Source organism: Crocodylus siamensis, chromosome 8 (assembly GCF_052110815.1).
Source record: "Crocodylus siamensis isolate JL-2025a chromosome 8, ASM5211081v1, whole genome shotgun sequence".
Classification (NCBI taxonomy): domain Eukaryota; kingdom Metazoa; phylum Chordata; order Crocodylia; family Crocodylidae; genus Crocodylus; species Crocodylus siamensis.
The window spans coordinates 64198123-64214625 of record NC_143402.1 but is presented as its reverse complement, the minus strand read 5'-3'; the positions used below and the strand labels follow the sequence as shown (position 1 = coordinate 64214625).

The 16503-nt window shown below is 50.5% G+C and overlaps 1 protein-coding gene across 4 annotated transcripts in view; it reads right to left on the bottom strand.

Annotated features, from left to right (window-relative positions):
* SEPTIN9 (septin 9) overlaps nucleotides 1-16503 on the bottom strand; it is a 241120-nt gene that overhangs the window by 53287 nt on the left and 171330 nt on the right. The window contains exon 1 of one of the 4 annotated variants that reach the window (XM_090059008.1): nucleotides 14317-14455. The exons of the other annotated variants lie outside the window; for them this stretch is intronic. Coding sequence (XP_089915134.1) covers nucleotides 14317-14443 — 127 coding nt within the window. The 5' untranslated portion in view covers nucleotides 14444-14455. Of the gene's footprint in view, nucleotides 1-14316; nucleotides 14456-16503 lie in introns of those variants that run through there. 4 annotated transcript variants of the gene reach the window in all.

Genomic DNA, 16503 nt, shown 5'->3' with positions numbered 1-16503 from the left:
TCCTTTTCCTCACCACCCTTTTCTTTAACCTCCTTTCAGATACAATTACAACATTAGAGAAAGAATATGGTCAAATTCAGCAAATAGTTGGACTCAAAAGAAGTGGGAAGCATCTAGGAAAAGTTAAAATGTTTCATATTGACATTTTGGAAATTAAATAGTTCCATTTTTTGTAGCTGGAGTAGGACATTAAAGTACTAGCCCTGCCCCAAACAAACTGTTTCATATAAGCCACATATGATGGGGAGAGTCACAAATGGAAAAAAAAATCAAGTATTTGCATAGCTCGTAGTAGCCAGACGGACCTTCCTGTAGATAAAGTGTGTTGGGAAGATGCTGGTTATCAAATGGAAATTAAAATCTTTCTGTGGCAAAACAGCAGTGTTTGCCAGCATCACAGCTTCTCTTCCTTCTAACATAGGGGTACACAAGCTATAGTCTAACCTCTGGGAAAGTGCACTGTTGACTGTAGCATGTGCTGTTGATGGGGGAAAATTAGTGTGAGGGAAATATAATCCAACAGTTAAGACCCTGGCTCAGGATTTGGGAGTCTGGGCTCCAATCTTTGCTCTGATACGGGCTTCTATTTAATCTGAAGCAAGTCACTTTGCCTTAGACATCTGTGTCAGTAGTGATAACAGACAGATGATGTGTGCATTAAAGCCAGGGGTGGGCAAAATGCAGCCTGTGGGCCAGATGCAGCCTACCAGGCCATTCTATCCGGCCCACAGTGCCACTAAAAAAATTTGGAAAATTAATTATTAATCTGTCCCTGGCTGCCTGTCATGTGGCCCTCGATGGCTTGCCAAAACTCAGTAAGCAGCCCTCTGCCCAAAATAATTGCCCACCCCCGATTAAAGCCCTAAAGGGTGAAATAAATGGGGCCACAGAACAACTGAAGTAACATGGGCACCTCTCAGAATCAGACATCTTGGAGAGAAGTGGCTCTTCTCCACTGGCCACCTATGAGCAGAGAGAGGAAGGTCCCACCTCCTACTGCAGTGCGGTGTGGTGCGGTGCATGCGGGCAGAGCATGGGTGGAGAAAAGGCATCTGCTCCTTCCCAGATACACACGATTCAACGCACACGCAGTCAAGCAAGACTCAGTAACTCTGGGTCGCTCTAATCTTGGCTCTCTCTCAAACTCAAAGCCAGGGGCTGTCTGTGGTCGGACTCCCTCTTATGCCTAGACACCGACAAATCAGAAAGCCCACTCTGTACATGCCCCCCTGCGTTGCTTTCCTCTCTCAGGTGAAACCGGAGTGCCTTTAAGAAAAAGACGTGAGGTTAGTGAGGGCAGCTTAGCTCTACAGCTCTTAAGAAAAATAACACATTCCTGTGCAGTGAGCTAGGCCAGCCTGGCTGACCCCCTACCAAAGTGGGGGGGAAACGGCTCCTTCTGCCTGGCCCCCGTCCACTCGCAGGATGGAAGGAAGGAAGGAACTATTTTGTATTTTGCCAGCAGTCAATATGCAAAGCTGGCCTGTCTTTGAGATGAGTCAGCCCTTCTGTCAAGAGGGTGGACTCACTTCCTTTCCACCCCCCCAGCAATGCTGCTGCAGCAGTATCCTTTCTTTCACAGGAGGGAGACCTGAAGTGCCAACTCACTTGATTATGGAAGGCAAGTGATCCCTCACTGCACAACCAATCACTTCCCAGAGGGCAATGGCATTGCTAAGTCTTGTGCCTGGGGGCAAGCTCACACTGAAGGGGCAGACAAGAAAGATTCACCCATCAGCCTCTCCTCCCACAGCACAAGAGCTCAGATGCATCATGCGCCAACCTCAAGTGGAGGGGACACTTGGCACCATCCAGGAGATGACCAAAGCCACAGGATATGGTACACCAGAGGTTGATTTCACTGTACACGCAGACATTGTTGCACAACACGCAAGTGTTTCCAGTGTCAGAGCATCCTACAAGCAACGATGCTGCAAGCTTCCAGAGGTGAGCAGCCCTACTCCCTGGAGCACAACGGGAGAGCAGTCCCCTTCTGCTAACAAGAAGGATAGATAGATTCACAGTCCACTTTCCTAGGAGCTGCCTCTATCTTCTAGGCTGGTGGAGAGGTATCAACTCCCTTCCTGCAAGGAAGCCTTCAGTGTTGCCTTCTGCCCCACCTCCTAGGGGGCCCTGGTGCAGGGAGCCAATTCCTTATTCCACGACAGTAGGCTGCTGGCCATCTCTACCCAATTGAAGCCAATGGCCAATTAACCAACTAGAAAGACTGACAGGCCTCCTTTATCAAGATCCATCACCCCTGTTCTCCCAGATGTGATGCCTTCTTCACACACACCCTTCTGCTACAGAAAAGCCTGCACATCTAGATCCCAGTTCATCATTCCACTAGCCCCTCCAACAGAAGGCTATTATCCTGCAAGTCTGGCTGCTTGGCTTGTTTCCCCAGCACAATTGTGCTATGCGGCTCCACCAAGCTGAGCACAGTGAAAGGTCAGTGGTAGCATAAGCCGAGTCAGGACCAGAAGTGACAAGGAGTCTTCTCCCCTCGGCACAGCAATGGCGGAGCAGTTCGCAGTGACAATTTCAGAGTGGCTTGGCACTGCTTTGCTACTACCAGTTTTCTTTTCTGTAACCACTAACAGCTCAATCCTCAGATGACTTAAAAAAAACAACAGGCCATTTGCATGAAGACACACAGGAAACACGGAACAATTCACAGTCCATGCTGCTACGAGCAGAGGAAGGGGGAAAAGTCACATTTTTAAAATACCACTTTTGTGTGTGAAGCAATAAATGCAGTGAAGTGTATGGAAACAGGGCCCACCTCTGAGGCCCAAGTTGGTTGCCAAACTGCCTTCAACTCTGCTTCACCCCGGCATGGCCACCCAGTGCGGCTGGCTCTGCAATAGGTTACCCAGTGCTCAGACCAGCTTGAATCTGAATGACACCAGTATTGAGGCCTCCACCAATTCCTTCATGAGATCGTTCAGAATCAAACCAACCTCCTTGCTAGCTAAGACAGTCCCCCCCGGGGTTCAGGCTAGACATTTGCTGGGTGACTTTTGCCCATAATTTCTAGTTTCTGATTTCCACAGCCTTCAGAACAAACTGAACTTCTATCTTCTCAGAGTGGCACCCACCAGACACTTTTACCACAACCACATTTCTTTGACAGTTTGTCTATGTGCAGTGCTTGCACTGTCTTAGCTGTACAACCCTTAGTATAGCAATAACCATAAAGCCCAGAACAGCATACAGGCCAGTAGAGCTGAGTCCTCCCTAGAGGACTGCCCTGATTTAACTGAACTGGTTTTTCTATCAATTTAGTGAAGCTGGTAAATGAGCCCATATTCAGTATTTGACCAGGTTCCCTGCATTTAGGACAAAATCTCCTTCCCACTGATGTCAGTAGAACGCTTATGTTCACCTTTACTTGCTGCAGAATCAGGCCCTTGGTTCTCTCAATGGTCCCACATCAGTCAGTTTTGTTAGCACTTTAACTGTTAGCCTTACTCAATTCCACAGTTGCTTCAGCCTGCTTTTATCTACTGGGAGGAGAACCAGCATTTTGGACAGAAACGGGAATCTACCCAGTGGAGCAAATGAAATAAAAGCTGCATAATCCAGAGCACAGCTGTCCGGCTGGCAGCCCATGAAGGGTGAAGGTGCGGCCCCCCCCCAGCCAGGCCCCTGTCTGGCCACCACTCACCCCATAGCTCCACTCACCTCATATAACTCCAGCTGCAGTTTCCTGGCTCTTCCTCCCTCCTCCAGCTTTTGCTGCCTCTCCCTGCCCCAGGGGGTGGGGTTGTCCAGCATGGCACAGCCAGGGGAGCCAAAGGTGAGCTTGGCATGCACAGTGCAGGGGGGTCAGGGTGTGTGCGGGGGACACCTGCACAGCAAGTGGCCCAGGGGGCCCACAGTTCATCCTGATGCAAGCTATGTGCATCTCCTGCTAGCAAGGCCTTTGGCTCCTGGCCGCTTAGAAGTTGGACAGCCATGACCGAGGGGCTAGTGCACCAAGCTGGGAATGAGATGATCTGGGTTCTTCAACACTGGCCTGCACCGGGACCTTGGGTAAGCCACTGAACCTCTTTATCCTTTCCCAACCCGTCAGACTTCTCTACTTAGTGTGGAAGTCCTCAGGGCAAAGACAGCCTCAGACGTGCGGACAGTGCCAAGCACAACATGGCCCAGGTCCCAGCGAGGGCCTGCTAACTCTCCTGTGATACAAAGCACAAGTAATAGTACACCAAACTCCTTGTGGTGTTCAAGGGTTTCGCTGTTCTTTGCACAAGTCGCAGCAGGTCCAGCAAGTACTCCAGCACCAGTAAACAAAGGGAGGACTGTTCCAGGGGCTTTCACCGGAACAGGCAAGTGAATGAGATTGGTTCCATCTCAGGAAAAATACTCCCAGCTGAGGTCTAGCAGTGCGCACACACACAGTGGGTTACCTCCTGCTCAGAGATGAGAGTTGCTGTTAATGCTGAGCAACGCAGCACTTCCGCCACGTTAGAATAGACAGCTGCAGCAGGGCTGATCTCGCCCAAGATCCTCCTCTGCATCAGGAAGTCATGAGGTTTGCACCGGGTGCTCAAGCAGGTGCTCACGTAGCTCACGTGCCCATTCCGTTAGCACCAAGCTGGGAAACTGGGTCACCAGGCACAATTGAGAACCGGACCAACTTTGGCCCTTATCCCTGTTAGGAATCCCACATAGCACTGACTTGCCTGAGGAAGGGCAATGCAGGCCAGACCAGCCAGACATCTATATTCCTGACTACCCACATGCCCACGGACACATGCTATGCGGAAGGAGGGGGCAGGGGGCTGGTGTTCCTGGGAACTCCTACTCAGGTGAGATTTTTCTGGTCTTCAGTGCTACAAAACCAAAAGCAACTAGGAAAACCTGACCCCGATGAGAAGGGAAACTCATCGTTCTGTCTCTATTGCAGCCGATTAAATGCTGCTCTTTCTTCCAAAACTTAATTAACAGCAGCTTGCCATAACAGGTTGTTTATAGAGCTAGCTGCATCATCTGCTGGTGGGGCTGTTCTAATAATCACGCTGATATTTTGATATCGAAGACAGACCTGAGTAAAAGACTAAAGGAGGCAGGAAGGAACCAGGCAGGGATAGCCAGCCACATTTTTATAGCTATGCCTATCACTACACCGTTTAAAAGTGCCCTGAAATATCAGTGAACCCCAGCCAACTAGCACCCGCAGGTGGGAGGCACGGACTTGACAGGGGGTGACAAAGGCTAGTTGATTTCCTGATGATCAGCTGTGTGTCTTAACCACCCTAAGAAGGAGCCCTTGCCTGGTCCCAACCCCCAGCAACAGCTCGCTGGCTGTGGTGATAAATGAGCTGATAAAATCTTCCTGTTTATCTCTGTGCTGCAGCACCAAAGGGGAGTGAATGCTCAGTCAATGACGTCCTTCACCTCTGCTCCTGCCATCAGCTTCCCCATTGAGGAAACACTTCCCTGGGAAACCAGCGCACTGTAGAGCCACATCTCCTGGCCACGGCCAACACAGGCACTGGGAGGGGTAGGTCCTGCAGGTACAAAGCAATCCTTGGCTTCAGGGGAGTGAGTGAAGGCTACTCTGCACTGTGAAGGCTACTCTGCACTTTGCAGGATCTGAGACATGTGTCTGTATCAGCTTAAGGCAGCAGGGTCATAAGGACATGCAGTACTTAGACAAAGAGGAATATAAAGTGGAGGTCTATAAGTAAAATGGCTTTCATTTCAAGACCCTAGCTCCTCATGCACCCATGTCAAAGCAGATCTTCCAGTGCTGCTTCTATGCTAGATACCACCACTGGATCTAATAGGACTAATAGGTGACTGGCTCTGTGGATGTGGGGAGACCAATGGATGTGGCGTACCTTGATTTTAGCAAGTTTTTTGATACAGTCTCCCAGGCAAGCTAAGGAAGCATGGACTGGATGAACATACTGCAAGGTGGATAGAAAAGTGGCTGGAGCACCGGGCTCAGAGAGTAGTAATCAATGGCTTGATGTCTAGTTGGCAGCAGGTATCAAGTGGAGTGCCCTACGGGTTGGTCCTGGCGCCAGTTTTGCTCAATGTTTTCATCAATGACCTGGAAGATGACACAGAGTGCACCTTCAGCAAGTCTGCAGATGACACCAAGCTGGGGTGGGGGGGAGTAGTAAATATGCTGGAGGGTAGGGCGAGGATTTAGAGGGACCTAGACAAATTGGAGGTTGGGCCAAAAGGAATCTCATGAGGTCCAACAAGGATAAGTGCAAAGTCCTGCACTTAGGACGGAATAATCCCATGCACCAGTGCAAGCTGGGGCCTGACTGGCTGGGCAGCAGCTCTGCAGAGAAGGACCTGGGGGTTACAGTGGGCACTTCGGTGAGTATGAGCCAGCACTGTGCCCTTGTTGCCAACAAGGCTAACGGCATACTGGGCTGCATCGGTAGGTGTGTTGCCAGCAGGTCGAGGGAAGTGATTATTCCCCTCTATTCAGCACTGGTGAGGCCACATCTGGAGTACTGCATTCAGTTTTGGGCTCCCCGTTACAGAAAGGATGTGGACAAATTGGAGGTAGTCCAATGGAGGGCAACAAAAATGGTGAAGAGGCTGAGGGACATGATTTATGAGGAAGGACTGATGGATCTGGGCTTATTTAGAGAACAGAAGACTGATAAGGGATTTAACAGCAGGTTTCAACTACCTGAAGGGGGGTTGGGTTTGAAAGAGGGTGGAGCTGGACTGTTCCCAGTGGGGACAGATGACAGAACAAGGAGCACTGGGCTCAAGTTGCAGCAAGGGAAGTTTAGGTTAGATATCAGGAAGAATTTTCTTACTACTGGAACAGGTTATCCGGAGAGGTTGTGAAATCTCCATCCTTGGAGGTTTTTAACACCTGACTAGACAAAGCTTTGGCTGGGATGATCTAGTTGGGAATGGTCCTGCCTTGAGCAAGGGGTTGGACTAGATGACTCCTGAGGTCCCTAACTTTCTATGATTCTTTTACTACAAGAACACTGGTAATTTCCAGCCCAGCCCAGTCAGCAGGCAGAGTTAATGCTAGAGCTCACCACTTTGTTCCTTCTCTTGGGACTAAGTTACTGTGTGTTGCATTGCTTAAGTCCACAAAGGCGCTTCAGGACCAGCTACGGATCTGTAGCTGGCTGTGTGCATGACACCAATGCCTGCCCATCAACATTAAAGGTCTGCCCCAGGTAACTGACCCATCAGGCCAGCATGCTTATGGGATGCCAGCCTCTGCAGCCAATGACACATAAGGGAGTAACGTGGCTGGCATCACAGTCTGGGGACTGGAAAGCAGCTGGATGAGCCACCAGGTTTCTGACCTGCACTAGGTAGAAGGCTCTGATTTAGACTCCACAGTGTGCCTAAAGTGAAGAAAGGCTGGATGACAGTAGCTTGTGATGAAGAGCTGAAAGCAATGGCAGCACATGCAGATGGACTAGCAGTGCAGGTCGCATGGCCACATGGGACAGCCCCAGCTCATACTCTCAGGGTTGTAGAGAAAGCACATGGTACAGCCAGAGCAGCATCCCCCCTCTGCCCAAGAGTGGCTGATTATCAAACAAAGCTGCTGGGCCTCAAACCTGAGCTTATGTGGGGGTAGGGGTCAAAGTGGGGGATAATTGGGTGCAGCTGTCAGGATTCTGGCAGGAAGGGGAGGAACCTACCCTCCCACTCGTCTCAGGAGATGAGAAAATCCATCTATTAACATTTCCCTTGCACAGGGTGATTGTGTCTTAATGCTTAACAGAGCAGCAGAACACTGGAAAATTCAGACAATCAAGGCAGCGGCACTATTCCTCACTAGCATATTCTTGGGAATCTCTCATTAACTCCTCCTCATGCCTGTTGGACCCAGATCCAGCGTCCCTCAGAGGGAAACCTCCGCTCTCCTCTAATTGGGAACTTTCCCAGGGATAGGGCCAGTGATCCTCTCCTCAGGGATGGCAGCTCTCATAGCCCCTTCCCTGCAACCAGCAGCTTTGTCTCAACTGTGCTGCGCTAGACCACCCGGGCTTCAGTTTGCCCGAGTGGAGCGCAGCCGGTCACGGAGAACTCGCTGGGATAGGAGCTCTCCCCAGATCCAGAGGAACCAGGTCAGGAGTTCACGACAACTCCATTTCTCTGGGAAAGTTTCCAATTGTTTCTACTGGGATCCTTTCACCTTGGTATTACCCTGCTGTCCAGAGCTGATTTATCTTGTTCTCCTACCAGAAGAGTGGCCTCTGCTTGCAAACCCATTCTCCTGGGGAAAACAGCTCACAAACACATTCATGCGGCCATGCTGGAAGGAAAAGCTCATGTTTTCTGCTAAGCAAAAGCACCTCCTGGGGCAGAAATGGGGAGGAAACCTGGGAGTTCGGCCTCACCCTGCCTCCCCTCCCCAAGATCTGCATTTCCTTAGCCCCAGAAAAGGCAACCTCGGAGGCACCAGGCCAGCAGTATTTATATGATAATTCCTCTCTGAGAAGAGAACAAGGAGAGGCCTCTTCTGCTCTGCAGCCTGGTAGCTGGAGGCGGGTGCCTCAGAGGAGGCGCCTGCCAGCTGCCCCAACCTTTTGGGTACAGATAAAGTCTGTGACTTTTATTCTCCTTTCCCAGCCCCGTTAGCTGGTATTGTCTTCACTGTGCCCAGTCCCACCTACCCCACTACTCTCATTCGGAGCCTGGGCACAGCGGTCAAGAAACAGGAGAAAGAGAGTTAGCCATGTTAGTCTGAAGACGTAAGCCGCTTCTTCCAAAAGCTTCAGCTATGCATGGCTCGTTTAGATAGCCTGTAAGGTTACCTTGCCTTCTGCAAGAAATAGGAGGCCAGAGCAGGAAACAGGTTGGCCCACCCGTCTGACAAGAGTCCTACTGCCCGAAACAAGGAGGGGCAGCTCCCATTTTCGAGGGGAAGAACAACAGAGTCAGAGCTGACAGTTGCTGTCTGGGCATACAAGTCTGTGGTGAAATTAGCTGGCATCAGCCTCCAGACGTGGTGTGGGAAAGCACGGTCCCACGCTGCCCCAGGAAAACAATATGGCAATCGCGTTCCCAGCATGAGCGGTGAGGACGAAGAGCCCCCCTGGGAGGAGGGTCTCCAGGCTCAGCCACCACTGGCAGGAAATGAAGGACCGTGATGTAATCTGGAGATGCGCTGGGGTCAGTGGCAAACAATGGGAGGGCTCTGTTACAGGAAGTGAGTGTCACTGATCAGTTTGGGATGGAGGGAGGGCGAAAATGAGAGGAAAGCGCTGCCGGAGAAACTCAGCAGAAGTTGAAATGGGCTAAAACCGGAGCCGGCAGTGATCCGATCCCACGCAGGGTGCGGGCAAGGCCTCTGTCTAGCTTGACTTCACATGCTTGTACTTTCAGCCTCCGAGCCCAGCAGGGAAGGGGCTGGCAGCCAGGGGCTGTCTTGAATCTGTGAATCGGGGGGACCAGCTGTAAACATTCCCAGCGAGAAAGAGGCAGGGGCAAGTTACTCGGCATCCTGCCACAGACCAGGAAGGGCTAGCCCACCCCGGCTAACCCATGAGAAAGGAAAGAAGACATAAAGCTTTTACCCAATGCTGAGTCCCATTCAAACACATGGGGGGAAAGGGAGAGGCTTGAAATTAGCATGGCAAAATGCAACCCGAATGAAGATGCAGAGGGGGCCGCCACTGGAGAATCATCCCGAGCTTGGCTTCTTCCTCCTCTCTGCTCCAAAAGCTCCTTCCACCCACAGGCACGCAACCCTGAACTGCAGGGGGTCTTGCTGCCTGATGAACAGTCCCCCAGTGCTCATCAGAGCCCTCATTTAAGATCCAGAGATGAGGAATAAGTGGACTGGCTGTGGAGAGCATAGGAACTTCTTTTCCTGCACTGCACTCAGCACGCATGCCTGCAGTACAGAAGAACATCATTTATGACTGGATTTATCAAAACAGGAAAAAAGAGGCATGATCTCAGAGCACCTGAACTTCATCCCAACATGCCCACAACTTCTGAGTCCTGGAGACCCTTCCCTTGCCACTGTCAATCAAGCAACTACTGTGTGCCAAGAGCAGCAATGGCTTACATGGAAAACGCTAGGCTAAGAAAGCACTGGATATATTTTTAGCAGGTGAAAGCAAGGAGCCAGCACCACATGACCAGTCAGCTTTTCTCTGACCATTACTTGGGAGCCATGTTTTAGGGTAAAAAGGCCAGGGCACTCACTAAGCCAGAGAGAGTTGGCAAGCTCCCTGTCTAGCAATGGGGTTAACAATGAGGCACTGTTTCTTGCTATAAAGAGGATGGGGATTACAGGTAGTGATTTCAGTGGGAGCTACATTATTGCTCCACGGGGTCCTTAAACACTCTCATGACACCGTGCCAGCGTCTCTGCTGCAGTTCCCAAGGGTCCCTGAATTCTGAGGAAGAAGGATTCTGCTCCCACAGCCGGAGCTCCCAGGGCCCAGAGGAGGCTGTTCACATAGGAATGGGGAGGGTTCAACTTAGATTTTTCTCTTCTGAGTATGCATGAGACGCTCCAGTAGAAACCAAGGTATGTGTTGTAGACAGCATCATTAAGCCCCAACCCCACTGTTTCCTCTACAGACGAGGGGCACAGCTGCATGGCTGACAGAGGGGAAAGACTAAACCCAGGCACTGGGGACAGGGAGTAAGAATGCTTTGCATGTATCTGGCAGATGCCAGCTGCATATCACACAGTGCTTTACCCACGTTCTGGAGTGGCAATAACTATAATTAAGACTGAAACCATCTTACCAGAACAAACCTGATTTTCAAGCTGGCCCCCTCAGCAATTACTCAAACTTTCCCCAAAAGAATCCAATTCCGTTGCAATTCCACATGCCACATCTGAACCCTGGGTAAAGTCTCAGCTGTGTTTCACTGAAATGCATATCCAACTGACTCCTGTATGGGGGTTGCTTTTGTGCCGATGAATACAGCCTCATTACACTCCCTGTTAGGGACACACTAGTCCCATTTTAGAGATCAGTGAACTGAGGTGCAGAGAAGTTGAGAGACATGCCTGAAGTCACAAAGCAGAACAGTTGCAGAGGAATCCTGGTTCTCATTTGCCCGTTCTAATTACTAGACTGCAGTGCTGCTGCCTTCAGAAGACGTGGAGTGAAGCTTGGGGAGATCATATGGCAAACAGAACGGCCAGCATGCACCTCCTCTGGTTACAGAGTTCCTGCGTTCAGTGCTTCAGAGTAAAGGCATCCAAGAACGTTAATACAAAAACTGGGGTCTGCAAAAAGCATATCGATCACAAGCATCAAACTCTTGGTCCTTGAGGCCAGATCTGCAGACCGAGACCCACCTCCAGCAGTAAGGCAAGGGGCAGTGGTGGTGGTGTGGGAGGGTTAACACAGCCATCACTTCCCCTGTCTCCCCCCCACCAACCCTATCATCAGCATATGTCTCTAACAGAGCACCACACCCCAGATTTCAGGCAACAAGCTTCCTCCTGCTCATCCTGACCCTGAATTCCCAACCCATCAACCAGCACCATGGGCCAAATGGCATGGGTTCATAAGCCAGATCCACATGCAGGCCGTGGCCTTGACAGCCCTGATATGAGGTATATTTTTTTATAATTTAAAAATTTGCTGGGGGGGGGTGGGGAGGAGACACGGGACTGTAAAGGAAGGAGGTGGGGAAACTTCCCCCCCCCCCACTTCATCTTACTGATGTGTTAAAAAAAGTTGAGAACATTGGTTGAAGAAAAAGTGTAAAACATCACTGACTAATCAACCAATCAGTCTACGCTTGGACTTTGGTTCGTTTGCATACAGTACCCTACGGATTAGAAAACTGTCAGGATCGAAAAGCATCCTATTTCATGATTCTGACATCACAGTTGTTATATCACTTTCATGACATATCCATGTGACTGGAACATTTCTCCCCCAGAGCCCACTAAGATATTTTGCTCTATTGGCAGTGAAACAGCCATGCATTTTGACAAAAAGTGTTACTGAGCTTGCACCTGATACTAATGTATCACAAAGTGTTACTGTAAACATCATTATGATAGCCTGTACATCTACACAATATGTTACAAAGTGGGCAGGATACACTTTGTGCCCTGGAGAGCCTACAGGACAAGTCTACAGCCAAGGAAGTGGCAGTCTGGGGCTTTAACTGATGAGAGGCCTACTTGGAAAACACCACGGGCAATTCTCCTTTTGGAAATGCAGTGCAGAAGTCAGGAATCAGGGGAAGGCAGAGGGGATCAGAGCTGGGCTGATTACAGACTTCCCCTCTTGTGGCAGTGTTTGTGTGCAAGTGAAGTGGGGGGGGGGGGGAATAGCCCAGGGATATAAGGGAAGGAGAAAATATGCTCCAAATGAGAAGAATGACTTATATGACAAAACAGTACGGAGATCCAGCTCCAAGACAGTACTTTCAATCCATAAATCACAAAGCCTTGACAGAAGAAGTACTGATGGGGAAACTGAGGCATACAGAAGACAAATAACTAACCTATGGCCACCAAGCACCCCTTGTGTGACCCTGCAGGAGGAGATGAGCAGAAGTGCCTGGAACAGCGAGATCTACTCTCTCAAAATACAAGACCCATGTGGCCACGACTTAGTCAAAGCAGTCACTGCCTTTGCTCAAGAGCACGTGAATGTTGTGATGGAGGATGTATCTGCAAGCAGCATCTGGCCCAGATCTAAGTCCGAATATGAAACACCTCCTCACAGTCACCAGCACAGGGGTGACTGCAGCCCCCTACAGTGGCAGCTCAGATCAGCTGTAAAACGTGAGAGCTGTCCTCCTTCACCAGCACAGGAGGCATCAGAGGCAACACAACATAAGGAAATGCACATGATACTAAATTGCCCATGCGAGGCTGCAGCCTGCAAGACACCTGCCCCAAAGTCAAGCACTGGTTTCCAGTCTTCTCTTTTCTCTGCATCAGTAATACATGCAAGCACCCTGAACAGTGAGGGAACTAGCAAAGAGAAAGCCTTGCAAGTCTCAGCCTTGGCAGCAGTTTAGTTTCTTAAGGAGTGAAATGCTTTGGTCTCAAATCACTGGATTAAAAATAGGGGTCTCTGGGCAGCATTCAGTGGCCTGTGCTCAACAAGGTCAGAAGAGACCTGCTGTTGGTTCCTTCTGGCCTTAAACTCTGAAATCTATGAAAACCTTGAGGCAGTCTAGTGTGCAACTGGAAACGTTTAAGTCACTCAGCCAGTAACAATGGCACAGTCACAAACAGCTGCTTGCTCAGCCCCTTATGGGAAAAGCAGCATCCTTCAGAACAGCAAGAAAGGGGCCTGTGGCAGTAAATGGATCAGGCCAGATTCACTGACTTCAGGGCTATACCTTGGGGGAGAGGGCTATGCCTTAGGGACACCTCCTTCCAATACTTGCTGCCTGAGAAGTCTCAGATAAGCATTTACACAGCAAAACCCAAGCTTTCCCACACCATGGCCTTTTCAACAAACACATCCCCATGGCCATTTCAACGCACACATCCCCAATCCTTGCTGCTTGGTCCACAGCCAGCCATTGCAAGCGATAAACTGAAGAGCAGGGGTTGCCCCCCCGCCGCCGCTCAGTGTCAGAGAAAACATCCTGCCCTCCCACACTTTAAAACTGCTGCAGACCTCAGAGTTTCCATCAGTTTAACGTAAGGCAGCAGCAGAGATGTTGCCTCAAACCAAAACCTGTGAACGGCGGATTTAGAGAGAAATGCTACATGTTTAAAGAGAGGCACAAGGTGAGCAACCCCCAGACCTACTTCTGGGGCTTACAGGGGAAAAAAAATCCAGCCATTTGCACCAAACTCTTGCAAGCCAGATCACTAGAGAAAGGCTGGGGGAAAGTTACAGTGAAGTCTCATGCCTCTGCCTCAAGGAGAGCAAAGCTGCTCGCAGAACAGCCTTTGAAAGCAAGGGAAGGAAACGATCAGAGGCAGAAATTAAAGCATTCGGCTCCCTTGGCTAAATATTTACAAAGAGATAGCTGTGAAACACAAAGCTCTTTTTCTTCTGTCTGCTGCAGAATCTGGTGAGGGCATTGAAACAAAATTCCCCCCATCCCTGTCCTTGCAGCGACTCAGACTGGACGCAAAGCGATTTCGGCGGGGTTTAGCAGCAAGTAGCTGGCACCCGGCGGAAACCTGCCCATCTCCATGGAAAAGCAGTCTGAAGCCTGCGTGCCCTGAGCCTGGCACCTTTCAGTCGGCTTGTCACAAGCTAGCCCGGAGCAGAAGGATCTGCCCCGTGCCCCAGCCCGCCCGCAGCCCTGCGAGGCAACCTGCGGCAGGAGAGAGGGCCCACGGCCAGGAAGCAGTGGGATTATTTGAAAGAACAAAGGGAGCATGAGGAGACTCACCCAAGCAGTTGAAACACTCAAGCCTCCTGGATGTGTTAGCAGAGAAGGTCCCACCCCCTCCAGGGTCACATGGTTCAGAGTGCTCGTCAGTGATCAAAGGGGCTTTGTCACTGTGAATAATGAGCATCCCACAGTGCAGCAGAGGTAGGCAGTGACTGGAGGGGGAGTTTCCAGGGATAATTACTGCCCAGGGTGGAACTGGCTCAGGGAGGGGAGGGGGGCAACAGGAACTGGCTCAAAAGGACCAATTAGACAGAAAGTGCTGTGGCACAGTACTGCAGAAGAAAGCCTCTCCCCTGGATCAAGGAGCAGAGATAAAGCCAGCTCAGCTGATATGAACTGCACTAGGCAGGGAAAGCTGGGGGAGCTCCCGGCCAGCGCGTGGGAAAGTCGGCACACAGGCAAGGCCGGAGGGGGAGCATGCAGCTAACCGTGCTGGGTGCTGCCATGGTGGGATCGCAGCACCCTGCACTGCATCAGGCCACGTGGCTAAACCTTCACCCCCTACTTGTGCTCTTGCGGCCGTACAGCTGAGGGCAAGCAAAACTAGGAGGCATCCGAAGTCTCTGGGCTTGGGGCTAGGATGCCTGCCGAAGGATTTGGAAGTAGCTGAAGCCCCAGCCTGGGGTGGAGGATACTTGTCAGTAGCAGGGCCACATATGGTTCTTGGACAATTCAAACAGATTAATTTGGTCTGGGACATGAAAAACATTTCCTTAAAAATAATAGTTAAAAAAAAATCTGCACCCTACTTTACCTGCCACAGAGATCGCGTCACACACAGGCAGTCAGTGGCAGAGCACCCAGAACCCAAATCTTATTCCTAGCCCTGTGCTTCTGCCACAAGAGCATCACCTTGCTCCCAAAAGAGCCCCTTGGTTGGCTCTTCTGTTGCCGTGAGTGGCCAGGTTGTGTTTAACAACACTTTGCATTTCTACATGTGCCAGGGGGTGGGTGAGGTGGCCCAGGGATCTTCTCACCCCATGCTGATCCTATCCTCCTCCCAGTCCAGACCAGCATCTTCTTTCACTGCCTGATCCTGTACTGAGGTCACAACCCGGGCTATATTCTGAACTACAAGCACCAAAGATACTAAATCCTCTCCACTTTACCACTGAGACCTTCCTGAGGAGCCAGCCCCCCATCCAGGGCAATGAGGTCGCCACGTCCACAGTCCTGCTATTGTTTGGCTGCCCAGGGAGGCGGCATGGTTGGAGAAGCCCATCAGAAGGGATCTGCACACACTGTGCACCGTAGAGCTCAATCCCACAGGTTCCCTCTGCAGTTTCTTGCAGCAAGAACTGGTGGGGAGGGAGGGGCACGTACCTTCCTGAACCCTTACTAAGAAACCCTGACTAAGAAAGCCTACCTAGGGAAATGATTGAGAAGAGTAAGTGAGCTGAGGCTTGCTTTATGAAGAACTTGTATTGGGAAGTGAAATATGTATTTATAAAACAAGAATCTTGAGGGATTCAGCCTGGCAGAGACCTATGTACATGGGGCTCAGTTCTCCACCATCCTGCATCTTGCCTGGGCTTTTCCACCTTTGCAAAGGGGCCATAAAGGGCTGGCACTCTACCTTGGCAGCATTTTACAAGTACAGCAAAAGCTGTGTTAACCAGCACTTTATTAGGAAAACTCTATTAACTGGCATCCAGGGGATGCGGAAAAAGCAAAACTGGAAGTACCACTTCCGGGTTTCGCTGCTGCAGCCGCAAGCAGAATTCTTGCCACTTCTGTGGCCCACGGCCCCGGGCAAAACAGCCTGCGCAGGGCCCCCCTCTCTGTCCCCCGGCACACTGATGCCAGGGACTGTGCCAGATGGTGCACATTTGATTAACGGGCATCCCCCATTCCCGGGGGATGCTGGATAACACAGCTTTTACTGTACTTTGCAGGGGCATCACACACTGCGTAGGGCAGTACAGATCCAGGGCCTGTATCAATCAGGCTTAGAGCCCAAGAGTGGGAGTTTACCCAGGTGTGTACTGAGGACCACTGCCTGGGAAGAGATGCCCTGTCAGCTTTTCCAGTCCCTGAATCATGAACTATTAGTGATACTGAAACTGTAGGGAAATGGAAGATGAGAGTATTTCCCAATTACTCTCTTATAACAACTTTAGATTCTGACTTTGGTTACAAACAATACATTATGCAATAACACAGGGAGCCACAATGTAATCTGTC